The sequence below is a fragment of the Centruroides vittatus genome, unplaced genomic scaffold, assembly GCF_030686945.1.
Source record: "Centruroides vittatus isolate TY-2023 unplaced genomic scaffold, ASM3068694v2 contig_941, whole genome shotgun sequence".
Lineage (NCBI taxonomy): Eukaryota > Metazoa > Arthropoda > Arachnida > Scorpiones > Buthidae > Centruroides > Centruroides vittatus.
The window spans coordinates 2431729-2458321 of NW_027122625.1; the positions used below are offsets into that span (position 1 = coordinate 2431729).

The following is a 26593-nucleotide window of genomic DNA, read 5'->3' on the forward strand; positions in this document are numbered from 1 at the left end:
CCAATCTGAACCGAACGGATAATCCCCGAAAGATCCCTGAGATTGTTTCGACTCGTTTGGATTCAATCCCGGGTACCCCAGAGCGACAGGCTTCACCCTAACCTCTTGGTCATCCAGACGCCTTTATAATTTTATTTTTTTAACTCTTTTCGCTCTGTGGGCACTAAGAGGTCCTCTTTTAGCAAGCCCATTGTGAGTTCGGCCAGGCCCACAATGGGGCAGCGGGTGATGAGGAACGGGGCCCGGCCATCCGGCCTATAAAATATACTGTTAAATTTTAAACACGAATTTGCGTTGGTTACTGTAAATTACTTTTCCTAACATAAAATGTTTCATTTATGTTTTATCAACTATCTCGTACATAACGTTAGATACTATAAATGAAATACGCCATCTACAATTAGAATTACGTAATGGCAATTAACCAATTATCTTTCAAGAATTATATCACGGCAAACGAATATAGCCAATCAGCGGTGACGTGTAGATAATAACTCGCGCGAAGTTTCAATTACCCATACGTCATTTCCGTCCGGGCGCGAGAACTCAATCGTCTGTAGTTGAAGTTGTTCATGAGAAAAATTTTATTGTATAAAATGAGGGTTATACCTTATTTGTATGATCTACAGACTGGCAACAGAAATAAAGGTAGGATTCCATAAGCTTCGAATATATTCGGAATAATAATGTACAGTGTTTATTTTTAATGTAAATCAACGAACGAGTAGATGAGGTTAGTAGAGGTTACTTTTAGTCAAATCTCTGTATATTTATTTAGGAAGCAATTACCTAAAGGTAACCCACCGTAGTTTGAATTGAATAAGAATTCGAATTTCGATTAATCTCGTAAGCTTATTCAAATAAGTTTTTGAGATGTAAACGGCTTTGCAGATACACGTGACTGTGTGTTTATGTTTGTATACACACAACTATATATATATATATATATATATATATATATATATACATACATATACACACACACACAAGTATACACTTGTACTGTACATACAGTATATACAGTCTTGAACCAATAGATAATCTAAACCAAAACATTTTTGTCTGACAGAAGTCAGAGCCTTACATACAGTTACTAAATGAAAAGCATCGAAATTAACACTAGAGTAACAACAATTGTTAAAATGAGGGTGAGGGGATTGGCATCGTGTGTTTTAATGGTTGTGAAGGTTGGATAGCCTGAAGATACCCGTTTAACACTGTCAAAAAACATTTGCTTTCTTATAATTCTGTGCTGGAAATTGGTTTCATTTGTCTTGTTTATTAAGTATATCCAGTTTTGTGTTGTTGATTTTATATATATATATATATATATATATATATATATATATATAGGGTCTTTTACAAAGAATGCTAAATCATTCTAAATTATAATTATGTTCTGAGAACGTTGCCTGTTACAGTTTCTCAATGCGTGTGCCATGTGTTGCACGACACACATTTGACCGATACTCAAATTCTTCCTAAGCTCACTATGGCATATCTGTTGTCACCTCTCCCGTAGGGGGCCATGATTCTATGGCTTCTGCAGGTTATTCGTGTTGCATAATGACAAGTGATTCTGACTATTCAAACTGCAAAACACAAAACACTTTCTCTAAGGCAGAACCGCTGTTTTTGTTTATGATGCTTCCTATAGATAGTAGATGACAAGATGTTTGAATGTAGATGGAGATAAAATTCAGACAGTTACTCTGTTGATTGGTGTATTTTGCATGTTTCAGAGAATAATTAACGTAATGATAGTAATTAAAATAGTAGCATTGTTTGGAAGACCCTATATATATATATACTAATTACCTGAAGTATCTTCTACCTATTTTGTATTCCAATGCAGCAAAGTATGAAATAGTTACATGAAAACAATTGACACAATGACCTTATTGCTGATTTAGAGAAGTAGAAACAAATTATAATTCTAAAAATGGTCAAATTAGCTACATATAATGGTCATTATTAACAAGAATGTAAATTTCAAGAAGGTATATTTAATTTGTACAGGTAAAATTGGTATAAAAAAAAAATAGAAGATGTAACCTTGGAGAAAAAATTGCCATTGGATTTTGTACAGGAAAATATTTTGAGGAAAAATTTAAGAAATATTTAATAGATAGTTTATTGTTGCTTTGTATGTAATTTAAAAAGTTCAGGAAAAAAAGCCACTATTTAATTCTGTGATATGTAATTCAGTAAATTCAAAGTTTTAAAATGAAAGTTTATAAATATTATTTTGTTTTCCATGGATTTTATTTAAAATGTTTTTGAGGCCAAATCTCATCTTTGGATCATTGAAATAAGTTTTTAAAGCTCCTGTGAGTCTGGCATTCTAATGCTTTGGAAGATGTCATTTTTAGTTTTTGGCTATGTTCTAAATGTTGGACATCTTTAAAGAATGTTTTTAGACTTAAATTTATTGTAAGGTATCATGATGATGATGAGAACGATTCAAATTTTTCAATGAAACTGAAATATCAAGAGATTTTTCAATAAAATCTAACCTTTTTCTTGAATAATTCTTTACCTTCTTTATACAATTTACAGTAAAAATGAAAAAAAATTATTTAATAAAAAAGATATACTGTTGTAAAATAAAGAAAATTGCTATTATACTTCAAGAAATTATGTATTAATAAATAGATTTAAAAAAATTTTGAGTTTCAGTTATTTTGAGAAAATTATATGAAACCTAGTGCTGTGCAATGCATTGATGTTTTTGTTCGTTGATGCATCGACCTTCCGATGTTTTTGAAACACCGATCCTGAATCAATGTTAGCAATATCTTAATTTTGATTCCTCAATGCATGCAGTTCATTCTTTGTTCCGCCTCGTGTGACGTGCGTTAGTATTAGGTATCATGGCTACTTTGAGTGCATGTGCGAAGCATTCTTCCGAGATTTGGAAATATTTTAAGAAAAACAAGGAAGGTGACAAGGCTCAGTGTTTGGTTTGTCTTAAATGGCTTAAAGTTACTGGCAACACCATGAATTTCATGCAGCATTTGAATCGCCATGAAAAACTACTCCAACATAAAAGAAGTGACGAGGAAATAGACAAACTGGAAGACCAGGCTGAAGTTGACAACCACCAGAATGACCTAAGTAGGCCTAGCAGTGCATGTTTGTCAACGTCATCGTCTACACCAGCATTTCTCAAAGTGGGCAATAATGCCCCCTTGTGGGCAGTGAGTAAATCTCGGGGGGGCTGGAGGCAGGGTACTGAATGGTGACCAAAGGCAAAAGTTGGGGTCACTGACAGCCATTCCCTTTCCTCTGTTAAACTGATAAGAGGAAACATTGCGTTTAATGGTTTCCAGATGTTGAGAACAATGTATGGTAAGGGCATAAAGTGTGAGATTCATAGAAAAGTTTTCCTAAGAATATTTCCAATCCTTTCTCACACAAGAGAAAATGGGTTAGGGGCGTTGGGTATAACTTTATGGAACAAAGGGGACAGTGGATCGAAAAAGTTTGGGAATCACTGGTCTACACAGTCAACAATCAACAAATACTTTAACCGATTGTCTGATTTTACTGTTGGTAAGTGTAATTATATTACATTTAATGAGTGAATTTATCAACTCCATGACCACTGTTCATAATTTTTAGATAATTTATAATCTAAATATATCTATATGCCTTTGCTTAGGAGGACGTAAGGCTGAAGCAATCATGAAGGCACTTACTTTATGGTTAGTAATCGATAATCGTCCTGTAGATATTGCAAGTGGAAAAGGGTTTAAGAAGTTCTTGGCAACAGTAGCACCAAGATATCAAGTTCCACATTGGACAGTGATTACAAAGCACATAGACAGTTATTATGGAACTGCAGTTAAATACATGTGGGATGAATTTGCCAATATAAAATTTTGTGCATTGACTTGTGATGAGTGGACAGACACCCTGAACCACCAAAGTTACATGGACACAACTGTACACTTCATCAAGGATTTCAAACGTACATCATACGTGCTAGGGATGACTTATTTAACTCAGTCACACACAGCTGAATACTTGTGTTCTGTGCTAAATGAGTTGATTGTTTTTTGGGAAATAGACAAATCTAATATTGTAGCTTGTGTTACAGATAATGCTGCAAATGTTAAGAAATCTATTGAGCTGTTTATTGGTAAGGAAAAGCATGTTTCTTGCTTTGCACATACATTAAATATGATGGTGCAAGATTCCTTAAGACAAGTACCTGAACTGAACATAATACTAGACAAGGTAAAGTCAATAATCACATTCTTTAATCAAAATAAAAATGCAACACAGGACCTTGGAAAGGAACAACTAAGAACAAACTCATTGCAGAATGAAAAAGGTTCTATGACATTAAAATTAATTCAGCACGTTGAGACTCTATGGAATTCATATTTCTTGATGAATGAGAGATTTGTATTACTAAAAATTTTGTTACACTAACATTGCAAAAGTTCCCAGTGGCACCTATCATGCTCTCTGGTAGAGAATTAAGTGCTTTGAATGATGTGTTTAAAGTACTAAAACCTTTTTATAAAGTAACTAGATTTCAGCAGAAACTCACACTACCATCAGTAAAATTATCCCATTTTTAGGGTTAATGTTTAATGCACTTTGCAAGGTTTCTACAGAAACAAATGTGGGAAAGAAGTTACTGGAAAAATGTTTTAGTAAAGTTGATTTCCATTTTAAATCCACTGAGACAAAGTTAGTATATAGTGTTTTCATATTACTAGACCCAAGGTTTAAAAAGCTAGATTTTAAAAGTCCAGCATGTTGTGCAAATGCAGTTAAACATGTAAATGCAGAACTTTATAAATTTCCCTCTGCTGAGGCTCAAATAAGTTTTCACAATAATGCAGAAAATCCACTTGAAGATGATGACTTTTGGCCATCCAGAAAAATTGATATTAAGATAAAATATGTTAACACAAATGCAACTTTAAATTCAAATTTTAAAACTTTTTTAGATGCCCCTATTGTGCCTCACAATAGTAATGCTTTGGATGTGTGGAAATTCATGAAATTTTTTAACTATAATTTATGTGAACTTGTCATGAAGTGGCTTTGCATTCCTGCCACTTCAGTTCCAGCAGAAAGATTATTTTCCAAAGCTGGAAATACTATCAACAAAAAGTAGAGTTCTTTAAAGCCAAAGAATATACAGAAACTTCTAGTTTTAAATTAATTATCAATTGAAGAACTGTTTGCATTGGAACTGTAATTAAACTATACAAATTGAAAATAAAATTCAGTTTTTTTTTTTTTATTTAATTATTTGAGTTTATCTTGATTAAACATCGATGTGAAATCCGACATCGAAATTTAGCTTCAGTGCTTAGGCAAACATTGATGTTAAAATTATAGACATCACACAGCACTAGTGAAACCCCAAAATATAAAGCTTAGTCTCTGGATCAATACAAGTATTTCAATATTGTTTGTATGCAGATTTTTGCAGTACCATCTTTAATAAGAGGTAGAATACATATCAAGTATGAAATACCAACAACCTAAACTACTTTGAGCAATCAGTGATTAAAATCATTAAAGTCTTGTGTAAGACTAGTAATGACTACATACTGTATGCAGTTGATTAGACCCACAATACTTGAATAAGTCCATATGAGGGTTTATTTCAATCAGATTTTCTAATAAATAGCTTATCATAAACAACCTATTCAAAATTTAATTGTGTAAATTATTGCATTACATCTTTTTATTTAATGACTCTTGTAGCCACTCACACTAACAAATACCAAATAAATCTACAGATTCAAATAGCTCTGCAAGCTTAAACACATATCCCAAACAGATTTTTTAAAAATAGAGACACAGTAGGTCTGTTTGAGTGTGTATCAGCTATGTGCTAATACTGGCAGCATGGAAAGACAGCTTTATGCCTGTTGAAGGTACAATCAAATTCTGATTACAAGAAGCAAAGTTTTATAAGTTTATTTTAACTTAAATAATATGGGACTTGCTAATTCTGGTAACATTATCTGTGATTACAATAAGTAGATACTACTATAATTTTCTGAGAGTCATTATGTGTAGAGAAAGAGTTACTGAAAATATATTAACTTTCAAGAAATCATGCATCAATGAAAGCATAGATTTATTCACATTAAAATGAATGGAGACAACTACAGGAGGTGTGTGTGTATGTCTGCGCTTTTGGTTGTTTTGGAAAAATTGTATTGATAGATGAATGTGCCTCTGGCATGCACTCAGGATTTTTCACATTTTCTAAAGACACACTTTGTAAAATTTAGAGAATACAGGGTCCTAAAGCTGTAATGAGCCTCAGATAAAAAAATTATCATCAGATTTATATTAATAAACTGATTATAATGGAAACTATCATCCATTAATATTAGTTTCCATTATAATCACATTACTATTTTCTTTTTATTTATGTAGAGTTTATCATTATCTCTCTGAAGTAGATTAAATAATTAAATAAAGTTAAATTTGTAAACATTTTTTATTTCTTTTAATTACTCCAATTAAATATTTGATCCAACAATTTGGAGTTAACAAATTCTGAATTCAATTTTATTAATATAACTTAATACAAAAAATTTTATTAAATATTCTTTCTCTATTTGAATATAAGTTGTTCATGAAACAATTTTGAGAAATTTATATGTATTGGTGATTTTTAAACATTCTGAAGTAGATATTTATAGCCGACTGGTGGACTTTACCCCCTGTTTACTTCACTTGTTTGCTCCCCAGGCTTTGCCAATAATTCCCAACAAAAACTTCATAACAATTTATTTTATATATATATAATACATTAAAGGTGGGAAATTTGTATCAGAAAACATGGACATTCATTACTGTTCTCACTTTACATCTGTAGAGCCCACACGTATGTATCACATACATTTGTAGGAGTACTCGTCAAAGGATTAAATCATTGTGTTCTTTTATCATTATTACATCATCATATTAACTTGCAAGTAAAATAAGAATCATAATGCAAAATTAATGTGTGTGTTATTGTAATAAATGCATTTTGCTTATTTTTTTTCTTCTATATTTTCATTGTATTAATTTGATTTATTTCAAATATTTTGTATTGTTTAGAATCCATCAACTTGAATTTTTTACTCAAAAGATTGACCTGTGAACCCAATGACGTGTTTGTTTTAGATGGAGAGGTACGTCTATTTAATTGTTTCAAATATAAAATAGTAATAATTGAAGTAATTAGCTGTTATAATTAAATTTTGTTCAGTAGTTTTTTACCATTGCCTTTATCTTATCCGAAACAGTAGTACACTCCATAAGTACGAGTTGTACAAAAATAGTGACAATTTTTATTTTTGTTTTAGGAATATGATGTTCCTCCATTTGCTGCAAAATTCTGTTCAGGTAAAATCTAAATTTAATTATTATTTTTTATATGATGATAAAAAGATCTATTACTCTGGTATTTATTAGTTTAATACACTGGTTTAGGTAATATTTAATATTACATAGTTGCATAAAATGGAACTAAGAATATAACAATAAATAATACAATAACAAAGCAACAGTAACAGTTTGAATTATTGAAAATTAAACTAGTTTTCTGCAAGTTTCTATATTTATTAATTTTTTTTATTCTTTGGCAATATCAATTTTTTCTTAATTTTTTTTTCCACTTGTTTAATCATTTCAACTTCTTAAATAAAAAGAAAACTGAAATTACTTTTTTTAAAATTGTGTGAAGGATGAATATTTTTCAGTGTCTTGTTTATTGTTTGAAATAAGCAGATGGTAAACATTTGGTATATGTACCAGTGCATGTCTCTAGTGTATTTAGATTCTATTTGTTTACATATTAAAATGTTTTTGTATATACAGTCAAACCTGTTTTTATGCGCTCTTTTTATGTGCGATTTTTTTAATGCGAATTTTTAATTTGTGCGGTATAGTTGGCGACTAGTCTCGTGCGATTCGTCATGTCTTACGTTGACTTATTATAGCTAAATAAACTTACTATAGCATAAATGCACTTATTATAGTAATATTGCATGAATATGCGAAAAATGAAATAATTTACTTTTTAAGTCAACAAAACACCACCTGGACAAAAATATGTAAAACAGACGATAGACCAGATGATGCAGTCAAGTGCTGACATCTGTTGTCAATAAATTCTATTTCGTACGGTTTTGAGTTATTTTCTATGTGAGACTTTTTTTATGCGGTCCCTGTTGACCGCATTAAAAAAATATTTTTTAATTGTGTTGCGAAAACTATTTTTTACAGCCATTCGTGAAGTTTCGTGCGATTATTTTTAATGCGTCTTTTTTAATGCGGTCCCTATCCCCCGCATAAAAACAGGTTTGACTGTATTTTGAGTTATCATTGTAGCCTTGCTAAGCTGAAGAAAGTGAAAATGTTAAGGCTAGTTTCACATTTTGAGAATGGAAAAGAAAAGAGAAAATGACACTAAAAAGTTTTAGGGTACATTAAATTAATATGCCTCAATGTCCCTAATTTATTATAATGTTATTTTTGTCTACAAGTACGTAATTTCTATTATCAGGACTTATTAGACTGGTTTTAAGGATTCTGCAACACAGTTCCACAGATCAGAAATTTATTTTATTTGATATACCTGGACACATACATTTTAACTATTGCGTTTTGGACTCTCTCGTCCCTCAGCAGGTATTTATGCAGTACATTCTATATAAATTAAAAATAATAAAATAATTTTTAAAAAACAACATTTTACATTTCCCGACAAGTTTACCGACATTAATATAAAATTCTTACATTTTCAAAACTTTTTCCTTCATTTACTTTTTTCCAACCAACAAGCAATTTTAAACAATAACAATAGTAAAACTGTAAACTTAAACCTGTATAAGAACAATTCAATATATTAAACTTTAGCATTATCACTGTTTTTTACATTTAAACATTATTTGCAAACTTACATCTCTTCTTGTTCTCTTTGACTTATTCTTCTACGCTTATGTCGATTGTTCTCTTTATATTTCAGACACACCCCTTCTTCTATGATTCTTTGCCACAATTGATGTATTTCTCATCTGGTATTATTATTTATTCTGTTGTTTTTTTGTCTAATTATATTAATATGTTCATAGAGTTCTCTTTTATAATTATTCTTTTCTTTTTTCTTTATTTTTACTGAATTTAATACTATTTCACAGCTGTGGAATTACAGTGCTCAGCTACTACTGAATTTGCATAATTTCCCCTTATTGCACGGATGTGTTCATTTAATCTTATTTTTAATTTTCTTTTTGTTTCTCTGATATATATTTTTTCCAGTTTACAATTACAATTAAAGGAATATACTACTCATTTTTCTTCTAATATGTCATATTTTTCTTCATTTCTATAACATAGATGTTTTTTAGTTATATTTACTTTTTTGGGTATTAAGTTAATTCTACTATTTAATACATTTTTAATTCTTTCAAACAATTTAGGGATATATCTTATTTTAACAAAACTTTTTCCTTTAACTATTAATAGAAATTATGTACCTGTAGACAAAAATAACATTATAGTTTTAGGGTACAATTCTTTGTTTCTTGCTTGTGACATACTTCTGTTCTCTTTTGGTTACAGGGAAAAGTCAACAAACGTTCTGCATTTCTCTGCTGGTAGCCCACAATCCTTTGTGATCTTTGACATGGAGAGAGCAAAATTATGTTTGATGAATTGCAGTTTGCCATTTATATATTTTAAGTTAAACATATTCAAATAAAGGATGTTCCAAGAAAATGTATACACATTTTAACAGCTGATAGTTCAATTGATATTTTTTATTTCCTGGTTAAACCCATTAGAATTAATAATGGAAGTCAGACTAAGCTTTGAACAAAGGAAATTCATTCTAAAATGCTACTGGAAGTGTGGAAATGCAGTTGAAGTGCAAAGACAGTTTAGGAGGGAGTTTCAAACCACTTGCAATACTTCACTCTTCAGTCTCTTTGTTAATAGTATGGACTAATCTTGGAATGTAACTTTTCCACTGACACTGCTTCAAAATGTGTTGGACAGACTTTTTGAGATATCTAACTCATGACTCGCTTGCTGCACAGATTTTCTTGGGCTTTGGTGATATGTTTCCAGTACTCTTTCTTCCTCTGTGAGGCTTGTCGATGATCATGGTCTTCTGGAATGCTTCTCGTGGACATTCTGAACAGTTCCATCCGCTTCAAACTTACCTCTAATTCAAGTGATGGTAAGTTACGTTGGTGGATCTGTTTGAAACTCCCTCCTACACTGTCTTTGCACTTCAACTGCATTTTCACACTTCCAGTAGCATTTTAGAATGAATTTCCTTTGTTCAAAGCTTAGTCTGACTTCCGTTATTAATTCTAATAGGTTTAACCTGGAAATAAAAGAACATCGATTGACCTATCAGCTGTTAAAGTGTATATACATTTTTTTGGGATACCCTGTAGGTATTATCTTTATGTAGGCCTCTATATATTTAAAACACCTAAAATATTAAAAATTTGGGATCCTCTTCTTAATTTCTTGTATGAAGTTATAATAATTTTTGTTCTCTCTCTTAAATTAACCTCATATACTCTAATTTTTTATGAATTTTATGACTCAGATTTCACTTTTGTTACATTTTCAAAGCTTTTATTTTTAACTACAAGTACTGAAAGTGCAATGCACAGTTCTCTTGTTCCTTTGAAGTATGATTGCTTATGGAAAGAGAAAATTTAAATCTCTCTTTCCATTTTAATTTTAATTGTAGATTTGAATTTGTTATAATAAAAAAAACAGTTAGAAATAAAATTAAATGTTTTATTGTGTAATTTAAAAATCTTTATGTTCAATAAGGTCTTACTTAAAAATTGAGTAGGCATTAATGCAATGATTTTCAATGGGGTTTCCACAAAATGGATTGATGAAAGAAGGTAATTCAACATTTGGGTGATTGCCAAGGAGGGGTGCCTCTCAGGAGGACTTTCTATGGGGAAACTGTCTCCTATTTAGGTGTTAGACATTCAAAGAACACCTGGAAAACTCCACATGGCCAGCCCATTGGTTAGACACGACCCCATAATCAACTACCAGTGTTCAGTGGTTGTATCCATTCAGCCATTGGTGGGCCCTGGTGCTGTGAAGTATAGTATTGAGCAGCATTTCTTACCTGTATTACTAAAAGCACAATAACTCTACATTGATAAAGAAATAGGAGTGCCACTATTAGAAAAAGTTGAAAATGCTGCATTAATGCACAAAGTTCAATTTATTTAATAATTTTTCAAACATTCATGTTTTCCAAGTTTTTTTTATTATCTGAGGTATGTTTGTAGACCATGTTACTTTGACTAATTGGAACTCTATTGTAACTGAATATAAACTTTACTAGCTTTAAATCACAATTACAGAATAGAATATTTATTTTAGTTTAAAAAAATAAGATACATCTATATGAACATCAAGTTAAATACTTACTTAATAGTTAAACCTTTATACGTTTATAATATGTAATTATAATACCTACATTTCTAAATTTTGTACATAATAATATATCACAGTAATTTTTCAAGTGAAAGGATATTTGAGTATCAAATAGTTTGAACTGTTTTGTTCATTTTTGTTTTATTTATTCTAACTTTTGCACAAATACAAAAGTTAATTTTTGTATATTGTTAGTACATATTTACATAAAGTAATTTTAGGTGTGAGTTGTAAAACATATCTAAAATGTAAAATTGTTGAACATCTTAAAAGTTAAAATTTGTAACTAATTATTTCATTACAAATTATAAATTTTAACATTTGATTTATTATTTAGTTCCTGGACGCAGAAATATATTGGCCCTGTCGAGTGAAGATGGAGACGTACTCTTGATGAATACCAATTACAAAGCAAAGAAAAGTCTTATTAAACGTAACTTATTTTCAAATCTTTCATGATTATTTTTTGTTAATATTTTTGTAATTTCTTGTGTTTCTATGTTTTATGTTGTAATTAGTAGTAGTAGTAGTAGTAGTAGTAGTAGTAGTAATTAAAATTTGTTACAAAAAAATTAAATCATTTAGATGACAAAAAATATGATCAAAACTAATCCAATATCAGCTGTTTTATGGTGTGCCTAATCTACAAAACAGTATAATTTTTCATTTAAAAAATTCTGATTACAAAATCACAATTAGATAATATTGCTATATTTTTTTGCACCATAAAAGACCATTTGTAAGGGGATGCAGTTTATGCAATTGGGTGCATTATGGGCTGATTTTAAATTGCAATTACATATGTGATTGGGCAAGTTATGCAAAGGTTTCATTCTAGCAATTTTCTGTGGGATATATACTATTACAGGTTATGCCAACACAGGCTATACACACGAAAATATGGTAGCTTATAATTATTTTTTACAATTTGTCAATTATATATATATATATATATATATTTTGCTTAAAAATAATGTTTATGTATAGGTTGGAAAGCACATCATAATGCAATTTTTGATTTATGTTGGCTGAATGATGAATACAAGATAATAACAGCATCAGGTGATCATAAAGCTGTCCTGTGGGATCCAGATACAGAAACAAAATTAGGTGTTTTTAAAGGCCACAGCAGTAGTATTAAATGTGTTTCTTGTCAACCCAATAGTAAAGGTATGTTTTGTTTAGTTATTCTAAAATTACATGTGATTCTAGAGAATTTTTTCAATATATAGTAGAGCATCGATTATCCGACTTAATTGGGGACTGGGGTTGGTCGGATAACTGAAAAGTATGAAAAAATACATTATTAGTATAGTGTATTAGGCCTGGTTTAAATACTAGCCTCCCTTTTATGGTCGAGCCAGTGCTGCCAGCTAAAACATGCAAAAATTTAAGAAAAATAATATTAAAGTAGCCAAGACATAACCAAATATTGTAGCGCCACATCACTAGCAGACATTTGAATTTGCCAACTAGAACGCGGTCGGTTAACTGATAAGTCGGTTAATTGAGGGTTGGATAATTGATGCTCTATTGTATTAACATTTATAGATACATTTGCTACTGCATCAAGAGACGGAAATATTATGATATGGGATATTAGGTGCAATAAAAATCGTAAGTTATAAAATATTTTTTATTACGTGATATAAGAATATTTTTAATATTTTATAAAAGTATTATTTAATGATCTGATTATTATTCTTATTATAGAAGAAGATAATACTTTTCAATCTGTTATAACAATTAGAGATGCTCACAATGCTGCATCTCTACTTCCGGGAACTCCAAAGCATCGTGGAAAGAAAGGAATGTATAATTTAAGTGGTGTAAGTGAACATAAATTATTAAAGTAAGAATTAATATACAGAATATACCATGAGTTATAAAACAATAATTGTAAATTTTATTATTAATTTTGAAATTAGAATCCTTTGAATAGTGTGACATCAATAACATTTCAAAATGAAAATTTACTGTTCTCGGCTGGAACTGCAGATGCGTAAGTAACTTTTAAATAAGTTTATTTAAAAATATTAATTTTTGTTTACTAAAATATATATATTAATATTTAAAGAGTTATCAAAGTGTGGGATCTAAGAAAAAACTATTCTAATACTAAAAAAGAAGCCTTACCATTTAAAAAGTTTCCTTATAAAGGAGTTAGCACAAAAGCTCATGGTATATATTAAATGTATTATTATTTAAGAGTTAATTTTGAATATTTGTAATATATTTTTGATATCTTCCTTATTACAAGGATATACAAGTTTAGTTTTCAATGAAAACCATACTTTACTTTATGCAAGTTGTACTGATAGTGTCATCTATTCATATAATTGTCATTCGTACAACCCAGTACCATGTAAGTAATATTTCTTATTATATTTTCATATTTTTTGAAGTTATTTTTTCTACAAAAGTATCTTATTAAAATAGTTTAAGCTGAAAGCAATTTGATTGAATTATGAAAATTATTTAACTTAATTTTTCTGTTTTTGATTTAGTTATTTATTATTTTATTGTAAAACTAGAATAAAATCTTTCATTTTGAGTTTTTGTTTAATGCTGTAATGAAAGTCTACTTGAAGTCACACTGGAGTTTGTTTTGCAAGTGAAGAGAATATTTTTATCTGGAATGTGCATTTTTGTCTCCATTAGACTTTCCTTCAGAGGTGCCTGTACATTGGGGTATATGGAAAACATTCCCCCTTTTCATCTTGGTTGCCCCTTTCCTAATCCCAAAGAGGGGTCTCAGATTTTATTATCAACAAATAATAGAAAATTAATGACTTCTAGCAAGCCTATTCTGCAAATATAAAAGAAAATAATGAACAATATTTGTCCATTTCCATGCAACTTCTTCGTATGTTGACCAAAACTACATTCCTTGTCAAGACCAAGTTAGCCCTGAGTGCAACCAGTACCATCTTGTGGGAGTGCTGATCCAATGTTGAATCATAGAGTTTGAAGCTCCTTGCATAATGTATGATGTTCTTTTTTATAGCTTGTGCTCCCCTTTTTGATAGTTTGCATGTCTGATATGCACTGTAACGTATCGCACGACACAAATTTGAGTTCTAATCAAGTACTGGGCCTGGACTTAACAAGAAAGCAAAATACAATGATCCAAAATAACACATAAGTAAAAATCCACAATAATATTTATTAGATTGAACAGTGTTATATATATTAACAACAATGATTATAACAAGAATTAGTAATAATTAGTAATAAGTATATATTTCAAATATTAAAAAAAAAACAAGTCAAGATTAGTTATATACAAAATAAACAATTAATCAATGAAAGAAATTGTTTTTCGTACAATTAATTAAATCTCAACCAAAATAAATAAACAAAGAATACACTTCTTGTGAGTTGATTTCTTATCAAAGAATGCCAAACAATTTGCTTCGAAGAAGGTTGATATCAGAAGCTACCGTTGAACCACACCATTGAATGGATGTGTCGTCTTTTATCTGTCTACCAGTTGTTCTATTTACATATCCATACGCCACAGGATCAATTACTTATGAAAATTAGTATATCATATTTACTTACATTTAAGATGAGGTTTTTATTCATTTATCACAGCTTCAAAATCCTAGGTCGTCCTATACGTGTGAGCAAAAGATTCTTTGCAATTTTGCAAATAATTTTTTTCAACCATGCATTTGCATTTTTTACTGTATACTTACCCTCTTGTATCTAAAAACAAGTATTTTATCTGGGTCGTTTGAATCTTTCTTGTATATTGTCAGGAATAAAGATGAATAGCAATAGGAAAAGGAAAACTTTTGAATTGAATTCCAGATTGAAATTCCAAAATCATACGAGAGCACAATATAAGTTTTAATCCATTCCCACGTGAAAACATGATTATTCGGAAATCAGAATCTGGAGAAACTCATAAGTATAATCGACGGAGAGTGGATTCGACTGTTAAGAATTGGCAAAAAAGGTTTCTGATTGTCCAGCTTTACGTGAACAAATTATGTTGTCGATTTTACGAGATTTTTCCTTAAAGTTTAAAATGCTAGTAATTTTTGCAGGAGAATGTGTACATTTATGTTCATTTGATGTTTTACTTGTGATTAAACGAAATAAAATTAGAATTGTATTAATAAAACTAAATTTCTTTATTTTGATCTTTAAAGTCACACCTTGTTCTATATGTGAGGTTGTCTTATATTCGAATAAATACGGTATTTAGGTCTTTATTTTTGAATTTAGGACATTTTGGGGTTTCTTAAGAGTTTTCATCCTTAAAAAAAGACCTCAAAAAAAAAAACAACTAAAAATAATGCCCAAAACATAAAATAACTAGCAACTTTCAGACTTTGACTCCTTACAGCAGTTATACTTTCCTTACTTTCAATTTGTTCATAATCTATTTCATATCAGGGATTGTTGCATACATTTATGTATTCTTATTGAATTTTTCAATTATCTGTTATATTATAGGGTATTTCGTATGATTTTTTTAATAATTTTACTATCAGTATTAAGTGATTTTTCATATGGGTTTATCAAATACCATCAATTATTCTGCTGATTTCTGTGATGTTTGATTATATTGTAATAATATAATATTATGTGAAATGTTAATAATGTAATAATATAATATTTGTGATATTGAACAGATAGATCATGAACAAATTGAGACTGAAGAGAGTTTAGTTTGATCAAAATAAAAATAGATTCTGCATTAAATAACCTGCAAAAAAATTTCTCATATGCAGTGTGGTCCTGATTTCATGAAAATTAAATATCATGAGCTATTCTTTATCCCTCTTTTTGGTTTAAGAGATGAAATATTTGATACAATTGCTCTCAAATATTGACTGAAACTCAAATATTTTTATTATGAGTATGGTGAGATTAAGCATTGTGTGCTTTGAATAGATAATTCATTGGTTTGGCTTTAATTTTTTCACTTTATTCATACTCTGTCTTGGTTTATTGAAGTTTTTTTTTTCTTATTTTTGTTTTTGTTTTCCTTTTTTTTTATGAATTTTAACTCTCCATCTGTGGGCACTGACTGGCTTCATGAAAAGGGAATATTGGCATAGTTACTAGGTATCTCAATTCCCCCTTTGTATGGAACCAAAGCTTATCATGCTCCTATGAAAGATAATGTGTTCCAATTTATTATAGAGTTGTAAAATGTCTCACAATCTGTATAAAACATCTTTTGTCTGGTTAAAATACTCAAAGGAGAAATGGCTAAATAGTATTATAAAATGGGTGGGGAAACTGTTTTAGGATTGTTTGCAAGACCTTGTATGTTTTCTTGAGTTTGTGAGGCCATACTTAAATACAGCATTGAAAATACAATCGTAATAGAAAATTTATATTGGTTGCCAAAATGGAGAGTTGAATGAGTTGTAAATCAAGAATCTGTTGTATTGATAAGTAAATTAGTCACTATGATATCTAATATTTTTTTTATAGATTTTAAGTATGATATATTAATATCTATTATATATTTTCAGTGGCCACTTATTTTGGACATAAAACTTCAACGTTTTTTGTAAAAATGGCCATAAATGGAGATGGTAAATATTTATTAAGTGGATCAAGTGATAATAAAGCATACATATGGAAGGTTAGAGTTAATCATTGTATTTAATTAATTATTCAGTAAATTGATTTTTATTTATTTATTTATTTATTGTAGACATCAAAACCAGGAAAGCCTTTTGCTCAGTTGATTGGGCATCAGGCTGAAGTTACAGCTGTTGCTTGGAGTTCAAATGATTTTACTAAAGTAAGAAATAGATAGTTGTAGATGTATACAATATCTAAATATTATAATAAGTAGATACTATAATTAATAATATTTTGTATATGTGTGTTTGTATCTAAGATTATATTTAGTAAAATAAACAATTCATTTTTAATTTTATGTAATTATTTACAATGTGTATATGTAAATCTGATCAATTACTATAAAGACTATGCATACTGTATTTCATTGCAAGTAAGAGCATGCTCTTTATGTGAAAATTACTTGTTTTCTTGTTTTGAAACATGTGTCTTGTTTTCTTATAAAGCATCCCTTGTATATAAGCAGGGAGCTTGTTTTGGCTTATAAGAGCACTATACCGCTGTGTCAGTTTAAATTAAATGTAAATGTATTGATACAGTAACGTCTCTAACATCTCTGTGGTAATCATATTATTAAAAATGAAAAGCCAAAATAAAGAAATTCTTCTGTTACTATAAAAGTTCTTTTAAAAATAGTGAGTGTTATTAGGTACCCTGCACAATAGTGCCAGTTTTGCCCCATCTGTAAGATCAAGCTCTTATATGCATGGAAATATGATGTATTGTAATTTCATGTAGATAGTTCACAAGCTATTAGTATTTAAAAGTCAATTTGATAGCAGGTTTGACAATGATATTGGATTTTAACTTAGAATAATGAACTTATCAAAAAACTTTTTTTTATCTAAATTTATCAAGAATATCTTTAAAAATATGAAAAATCTTTTCTATGCTGCAGACATTCTCATTTACCAATGCTAATTTTTTCCAAACTGCTAAACTTGCTGTATGCTGTACTTTTACTCCTCCAGTTCATTTTTATATGCCAATTTATTATGTCTTTAAGAGAACTTTTTAGAAACTTACTGTTGATTTAATCTTATGTTAGTTCTTTACAGTAAGAGCAAATTGTTTGCTTCTCAAATCTATGTTGAATATTATAGTATGTGTATACAACTTAACAATAGTAACATTAATGATAATTGTTTAATTTACCACTTATTTACTCTGCATGCATCTACTAGGAGAGTTGTTTTCACCAAGAGTCACATTGTGCATGTTAGATATAAAGTTTTATTTCTGTTTTTTTATTAGTGTGAGTTATACACCACCACAGGTTATCTGTGCAAAATTGATATACAGGGTGTTTGGAAATTCCTGTTACAAACTTCTAGGACTTGTAGAGGAGAGTGAGTACATAATATTTTGATTTAGGAACCCATGTCTGGAAACGTACCATTTCCGTTCTATGACAGTTTCAATTCAGATGTTTACCTCTTCCACTTCTGCTGAGGGAAAAAGTGTTAATAAAAACAAATGTGCTTAAGTGATAAATGGATGTTTTATTATGTTTCCTTTCGAATAGTTACCTAATAATTGCACTGTGTCACGGCTAATTCAAATTCCTCAAGCAGAAGTGGAAGAGTTAGACATCTGAATTGAAACCATTGTAGAATGGAAATGGTACGTTTCCGGACATGGGTTCCTAATCAAAATATTATGTACTCACTCCCCTCTACAAATCCTAGAAGTTTGTAATGGGAATTTCCGAACATCCTGTATAAGGCAAAGATAGCAATAATTCAAACTTTTCATTAGTAAAATCTTTTAATAGTATTTTTTCAAAGTGATAAATTTCAGATTTTGCCTGCTTTCATAGCATTGTTGTTGTTGCTCTGTTTTGTGTTCTTAAAAACACAAAATTCAGCCATCTTTTACAACTTATTCTTATTTTCTGATCTGAAGTTTTCATCTTAAGTACAGTAAGACCCCGCTTAATACAGGGATGCATTCCTAGACAACAAAGCACTACTAAATGAAACAGTGTTAAACGAGGTCATTTTAACAGAGTAAATAGGGAAAGGGGAACACGTGACCAAAAATAAACAGATTTTACTTTAATTTTAGGTTATATTAATATGAAAATTGATATAAAAATAAGTTAAATAACAATAAACGTACGTACACAGAAATGTAAAGTTTATTTTTTGTGATGAAGGTCCTGGCTTTTCTGAAATTCTTGTTTTTTGTGAAAAGTCATGTAGTTTCATTTGTCGCTTTTTTCTTTCTTTCTTTCTTTAAGCAAATGTCAGTATCAGAAGATCACATCCAAAATGCTTTGTTTTCCTTTTGCACTCCTTTCAAAATCTGGATCATTTGCTACAATTTGATCAATGATTTTGGTTATCATTACCAAACTTTTACTAAGGAAATCTGTAACAAGTTCTTTGGGTTCTTTGTTTTCAGAATCTATTCTCCAGTTCTACACGAATTCCTTGTTCTGCCAGTTCTTGAAGGTCGTTGATGGTAAGGCTCTCACCAGAAACCTGCAGTAAAGCTCAGTTCACACTGAGCGAATAGCGAAAGCAAAAAGCAATTTTTATTCACCTAGCGAAATTGACCCTACAATCAAAAGTGAAACACAGTTGCAAATTTTAAGGAGCCAATCATTTGCAAGCAAGCGAAAACGTCATCTTGAAAAACAAAAATGGTTGCTTCCTATATTCTGTTGTTTATTTATTGAGAGAAAAGAGATACTAAAAAAAGAAAGTGATGTTGGGTGAAAGATATTTTAAAAAACCGAGAATTATATGGTTACCATGCTAATTTGGTGCGAGAAATGAGACTGAATGACAAAGAGAGTTCTACAGTCCTACCTCTTTAGGTAGGACTGTTTATACTAATTTTTATTCTCTTTAGTAAGAAAATATATGAATAACAAAAATTTATTATAACAGTTTTTAGGTTTTTTAGAATGTTGAAAGAATTATTCGATGAATTGCTCTGTAGAGTAGGGCCATTAATACGCAAAAAGGATACAAATTTTCGTAAAGCCATATCTCCAAGATAATGTTTAGAAGTCACATTAAGGTAAGGAGTTTTGAGTTTATTAAGCAATCTTTATTATTTATCGATTGAAATAAAACAGAATTTGTGATTTTATATCGATAAGCAAGCAAGCATACTTGCCATTGATATAGTTCTAGTTTATTTAAATTTTATTTGTTGCCACCAATACAAGTTTAAAATAACTTTATCCATTGATTCACAGAATAATTTTTATGATTAGATATAATATATAGGATTCCTTTCATTTCTTAATTCATAAAAAGTTGTTCAATGGTGGGTTTAAAATAAAAAAATTGTTATTTAAAACTTATATGTTTATAATTATATTTTAAATTAAATACGACTTTTGAGATCTCGTTTTATATCTATATTGAAAATTTATTTATTTTAATAAGGAAATATAATAATAGATTATAAATGCAAGTGATAAATGATTTGTTTGATAATTTTAGGTATCTAGCTAGTGGAGATTACCAAATTTCCCAAGCTTTTGCATTTCGAATGGGTAGATCAAATGTTTGCACTATAATTAAAGAAACTTGTGAAGCTATTTGGAATGTGTTGGCAAAAGAATATGTGAAGTTTCCAAGCAGAGAAGGATTTCAATCTTGCTATGGAATTTGAAGAAAGATGGGAATTTTCCTCATTGTATTGGTGCTATAGATGGGAAACATATACAAATGGTTTGCCCTCCAAATACAGGCTCTTTATATTATAATTATAAAGGCAACTTTAGTAAAGTTCTCCTAGCTGTAAGCAATGCCAAATATAGATTTATATATGATGATATAGGAGGATTTGGTGGAAGAAGCGATGGAGGTGTATTTTCCCATTTGAGTCTTGGCATATTACTGGAACAGGAAAATTGGATTGGCCACAATCATCACCAATAAGTGGAATGCCTAGTAACCTACCATATTTTATGGTAGGTGACGAGGCATTTCCATTAAAAACTTATTTACTTCAACCATACTTTGGCAGACAGTTAACAACGAAAAGAAGAATATTTAACTACAGATTTAGCTGAGCTAGACATGTTATAGAAAATACATTTGGTATTCTTTCTGCACGTTGGAGGATTCTATGCAGATGCATTCAAGCTTTTCCAGAAACTGTAGGTAGTATCATAAAAGCTTGTGTGTGTCTGCATAATTTTGTGATGACAAAAGAAAGTAAACTTAATACAGACATGAAATATTACTGCCCCCATTTTTCTGATAAAGAGGCTGCTGATGGAACTATTATAGCAGGACAGTAGAGAAAGGAGATAGGAAGTGGATCATCATCTCTTCCTCAAAGATCATGTCAACAGCATAATTATTCACAATGTGCAGGAAACACTAGAGAGCAATTTGCTACTTATTTTCAAGAAAATAATATTTTACCATAGCAGTTAAATTACATAAATCGTGTTGAGTAACAAATGTATAATGAAATGTAAAAATCAGAAATAAAATAATTTTTAAACACTAGAATGTTTTATTTGCAAGATTTTTTTTATGTACAACATGATTATGTATATAACAAATTAAGTATAACATTACAAAAGAACATTTATGAATGTTCTTTTGCAGTGTTATACAAAACTTCCTCTATCTTAAAGTGAGCCTCTGCTCACTTTTGTGGACTCAGTTTAGCTGACAGATCAAGAAATCTGACACAATAATGGTACAGTTCATCTTCTTTTTCTTGTCGGTTTACCATTTTCTTTGTCAGTTGGATTAAATTTTGCACATCTCCTTCTTCCTTACTTTTTTCCAACACTTTGGTAATGTTGAAAATTGTTCTGTAGATGATGATGATGTGCACAGTACATCTTTTAAAATATCCCTAAAAATTATAAATATATAAATGAAACTGAAATATATATAGACAATATATAGTGGATGAAAAAATAAAACTACAAATAATAAAATTAAAACATGAATTATTTAATAATAATGATTAATTTACTAACAACATATAAACCATATATTAACACAATAAAATATATTACATTGAAAGACTGAAAATCTGGACTTCCTGGATAGGGCATCTGGACAGGACACATCTCTTCCAAATTTTCACTTTGTAATAACAAATTGCTACAAGTTCTAATAAAATAAAGATATTTGTTTTTTAACTATGACTTTTTATTGTCTTCTATCATTATTCATTATAATATTTAATATATTTCTGTTACATACTGTGAAAATTTTACATCTTGCCCATCAAATACATTCATTAAAAGATGCATTTTAGAAAACCATTTCCACTTGCAACTGTGAAGGTCATCCACACCAGCACCACTTCTGGTTTTCTCATCTATAAGTTTTTTATTTTTCCTGTATGTATCTACCAGATTCTTCCACTTTTTCTTTACTTCTTTAACTTCAAAATAATAACAACAGACAAACAAAATTCCATGTTAAAATATTTATAAATAATAATCAGTTAAAATTAACAGTATTGTTTCTTCCTTACATTATTTTATAAATACTTAATAAAATACAATTAAACTTTTACAAGACACTCATTCAATATACAGTGGTATTTTGCCATTCTATACTTTGCATGGGTATTTTTTTTGTTTTTAAGGATTTATGTATGCTAGGTTTGTAAACTTCTTGTTAAATTTGTCTTAAATTCTACTTAAAAGTTTGTTATAAGTTATTCTTGGGGAACTGGAACTGATTAATTTAATTTACATTTAATTATTACAAAAAATCAGCCCTCAATGTTTCACAATAATTGTTATTAGTAACTATCATTTGTTAAATATTTTTAGAATGTTTTGTTATTTAAACCTAAATTATTTATTTATATAAGAAATAATATACAAATGCACGTGTTTCAAATTTGACTGTTCGTTTTATATCGAATAGTTTATGGTAGGCTTAACTACAAGTACAAACAAACTTTACTCACCTGTCAAATTAAGATGCTCCGTAATCAACTTCCACTGATTTTCTTTCAAATTGACGTCTTTGTATTTTTGATCCATTTTTATGTATAAAAATGGAGCAGCCTCCATTTCTTCTAAAAGTTGTTCTATATTTACTTTACACGGAGAAGAAGTGGGAGATTTCCCGTGCAAATTAAACTTTTTACACCCCAATGTTAATTAATATCCTTTTTTCACACCAATTATTTCTCCGGAGGGGTCACGAGAACGACCTTATTGTTTTCCCTCTTTGCTATGAAGTAATAGTAAAGTGATCTTCTCCCCTTTCATGACAACGTCTAGGTATCCAGGAAAATTCCCCTCCTCCCACCGAGGCTTCACATAAATGTGTGATTGGGCTGGGAGGATGTCCTTCGTAGGACATCCTCCCAGCCCAATCACTGATAGATAACAAAGTCCCTCGATAGAGAGTAGAGAAAGGGTCACCTTGCTGAGAGGTTCAAACTAAACTTTCTCGTCTCGCCTATGACTAAACTGATGATTCACAAAAAGAGCAACAATCATCCTATAAGTCCCAACATAAAGCTTAACCTCCTGATCCTTCCATCCGGTTGTGGAAAACTAGAAACTTTGATTCGGGACAGTTGATATCAACAATTCTTAGTCATATGTGCACTTAACACCTGATGTATGAATCAGCATCTGTTCAGACAAATATAAAAAGGGGTCCAATCATGGCCTCCGAGCGGACATCCACCAGATACTGTAGCCCGCCTTACACGAGGACGGACATCAAGGGCCATAGACTGAGGGCCAGTTCATCCAAGATCACTTCCGGCCAACGTCCAGCCACCTGCCTCCACAAACTCCTAGATCCGCGAGGATTTTACCATCCCCGCATAGGTTGGATTAATTATCAGAGATACTAACTTCATTTGTAAGCTCTCTCTCTCTTTCTCCATAAGTTAACGAGTAGATTTAATAACAAAAGGGACGCGCTGCATATACTTTTAGATTGTCATGCAGGTTGTATCTTTGTATAGTTTTAGATATTCATATTTATTCCACTTGTTAATCCTTAGTTTAGAGCTAATAAATGCATATTGTTTTGTTCAATCTGTCTCTTCGTTGACTATGGACAACCTGGACATGTTACTCCTGGCTTCCTGCATCCCCTCACTTCAGCCCTCCACTTGAATTATCGCCATCCATTGACATAGTGACGGACTTCGCAGGTCCGCGCCAGTAAGAGGGAGAAAGAAGCTCGCCGCTCTTTCCCTCCTCGGTTTTCACAGAAGCTTGTGTCACCATCTTGAAAACAACAAGAACCACATGACAACTAGAAGGAATCTGATTGGTGGCAAAATTTATTTGCTAGCAAAAAAGTTCGACAGTTCCGAACTTTAAAGCGATTCGCGAAATGGTAAAATTTACCAGAAACGTTGTCATGTCTGATGTGTTATTCACTGTTTTTCGCTTTCACTAGCGAATCGCGCTCAGTGTGAACTAAGCTTAACTTCTCAATATCCTAATCGTTACATCTCCTAGTCCTGCTGTATCAATTAGGTTGACAATTTGGTCAATCTAACAATACAGTGATAGGCTCTTCTTGTTGAGAATTCTTGGATACCTTCAGCCATAACTTCTTCCACACTCCGTTCATGCATTTATCAGTTAATTCTTGCCAAGTGAAGTTGATATTTTCTATGGCATTCATGATGCTATATTTTTTCCAAAATTGCACAAAACAAACATAGATTTAAAGAAAATACAGTGCTACGATGAATTGTCACCTTTTCCTGATTGGCTCGTAAATAATCGTATAAAATACGATTATTTACGAACACGAATCAATCAATTTAAGCTGATTCAAATTATTGCAGCATTTCATTGATTTGTATATAATATGAATCAATGAAATGCCACAATAATTTGAATCAGCATAAATTTTGAGCTTTTTTTAGGCTTCAAGAAGACCGTGTTATATCGAATCAGCATTAATTGAGGCAGCATTAAGTGGGGTCTTACTGTATTTTCATTTCATATATATTTGAATATATTAATATAAATTCATTTTTTTAAATATAAAAGTTTAAGATATATTTATATTAACAAAGATAGTCATTTTATGCCATAAATATTTTTTTATTTCTTAAACTAATTTGATACTACGATAAATATTTATGTAATTTTATTTTTATTAGATTGTTACATGTAGTGATGATGTCCATGTATTTTTTTGGGATATAAAAGGTAATATGGATGATGAAAAAGAAGCTTTGGGTCTCACAGAAGTAGTTCAGTGTAAGATTCTTATTAATTAATTGATACTGTATAAATATGTTATTAATTAATATCTATTTAAAGTATAATTAACCATTTTTTTAAAAACATTAAATCAATGGCATTATGTGATATATAAATTAAATTGTTACAGCCAAGCAGTCACATGTTTTAAAAAGTATTGAAAATAATGACAGTGCTTCTTCAGTCTGTTCATCTCCTGTAACTTCGTCTCCCATTTCTTCATCCACATCACCTCCATATACAGTGAGTGCTGTTAAAATATTTCCAGAAATTACACGTTGGTTTAGACCTAGTGGAGGCTCCTTTTTAAATTCCCTTCCTTCAATAGAATATAAAAAGTTAAGTCAAACTAATCATTCTTCGCACAGAAAAAGGAGATATTCGGAAATTACGCCTAATAAAGAAACTGAAAATTCTAAGCAAATTTCTCAAAATTTAATCCTTCCTCCAGACGAAAGCAGGGTACTAATACCCAAAAAACAAGTTAATAGTAATAGTAATAATATAAAATCTTTTGCAAATGCGAGAAGAAGTCTCGACATGAACAGTTACCGAGAAGTCAACGGAAATGCATCGTCGATTAACAGTTTATTTACTCAAAGTAACATAGAAAGAAATAAAAACTGTTTGGAAGAAAATATGGAAAATAAATTGTCAAAAGTTAATAAAGATAAACACATTAAGGTGGGAATTTTTTATATTTTATTTTTATTTAGTAACTACAATTATTGAAATTTAATACTGTAATAGTAATAATAACTATTTTTCTGGACAGGTGCTGAATTCCAAACAGTTCGGATTGATAACCAATTACTTTTCTACAGTATCAGATCACGCAAATTAATTCTATGTCATATTTATATACTGTAAAATTGAATTTTTTATTCACAATTAATAATTTAACTGTATGAAAATTCAGACTAATTTGTAAAATCACAGAAAAAAAAATACATTAAGTCAATTTGAATGTTGACAAACGTTTTAAATAAATGTATATAGCGAACATTTTAAAATGTAATAGCCCTTATGAAATTTAATAAGTGCTTGATTAACCAAAGCAATATGCAAGTTATTTAGCTATATATAAATCAAAATATTTGTTAGCCAATGTATGTTTCTTTTGATTTATTGTTATAATCTCATACAATACATGTAAAATTAGAGAATAACAAAAATATAATATTTTAAACAGTACTTGAATTGTTGATATTTATACCAGTATTATGACTCTTAACAAATGACTTGTTTTTCAGTTAAGTAGCTTGCTTAAAGTTTAACTGTTAATAATGATAATAATAATAATAATAACTCTCCCAGGGT

At 30.1% G+C, this 26593-nt stretch overlaps 1 protein-coding gene across 1 annotated transcript; it reads left to right on the forward strand.

The window, feature by feature from the left end:
* The first annotated feature begins 444 nt into the window (after positions 1-444).
* Positions 445-26381, forward strand: l(2)dtl (lethal-(2)-denticleless). Its single transcript, XM_067282143.1, has 15 exons — positions 445-648; positions 7093-7166; positions 7341-7380; positions 11798-11893; positions 12448-12630; positions 13012-13077; positions 13174-13289; positions 13389-13462; positions 13538-13641; positions 13721-13825; positions 16959-17071; positions 17144-17233; positions 25171-25270; positions 25404-25957; positions 26049-26381. Exons 1-15 carry the CDS (start codon positions 573-575, stop codon positions 26115-26117), a joined length of 1860 nt encoding a protein of 619 aa, XP_067138244.1. The 5' UTR covers positions 445-572; the 3' UTR covers positions 26118-26381.
* The last annotated feature ends 212 nt before the right edge of the window (positions 26382-26593 follow it).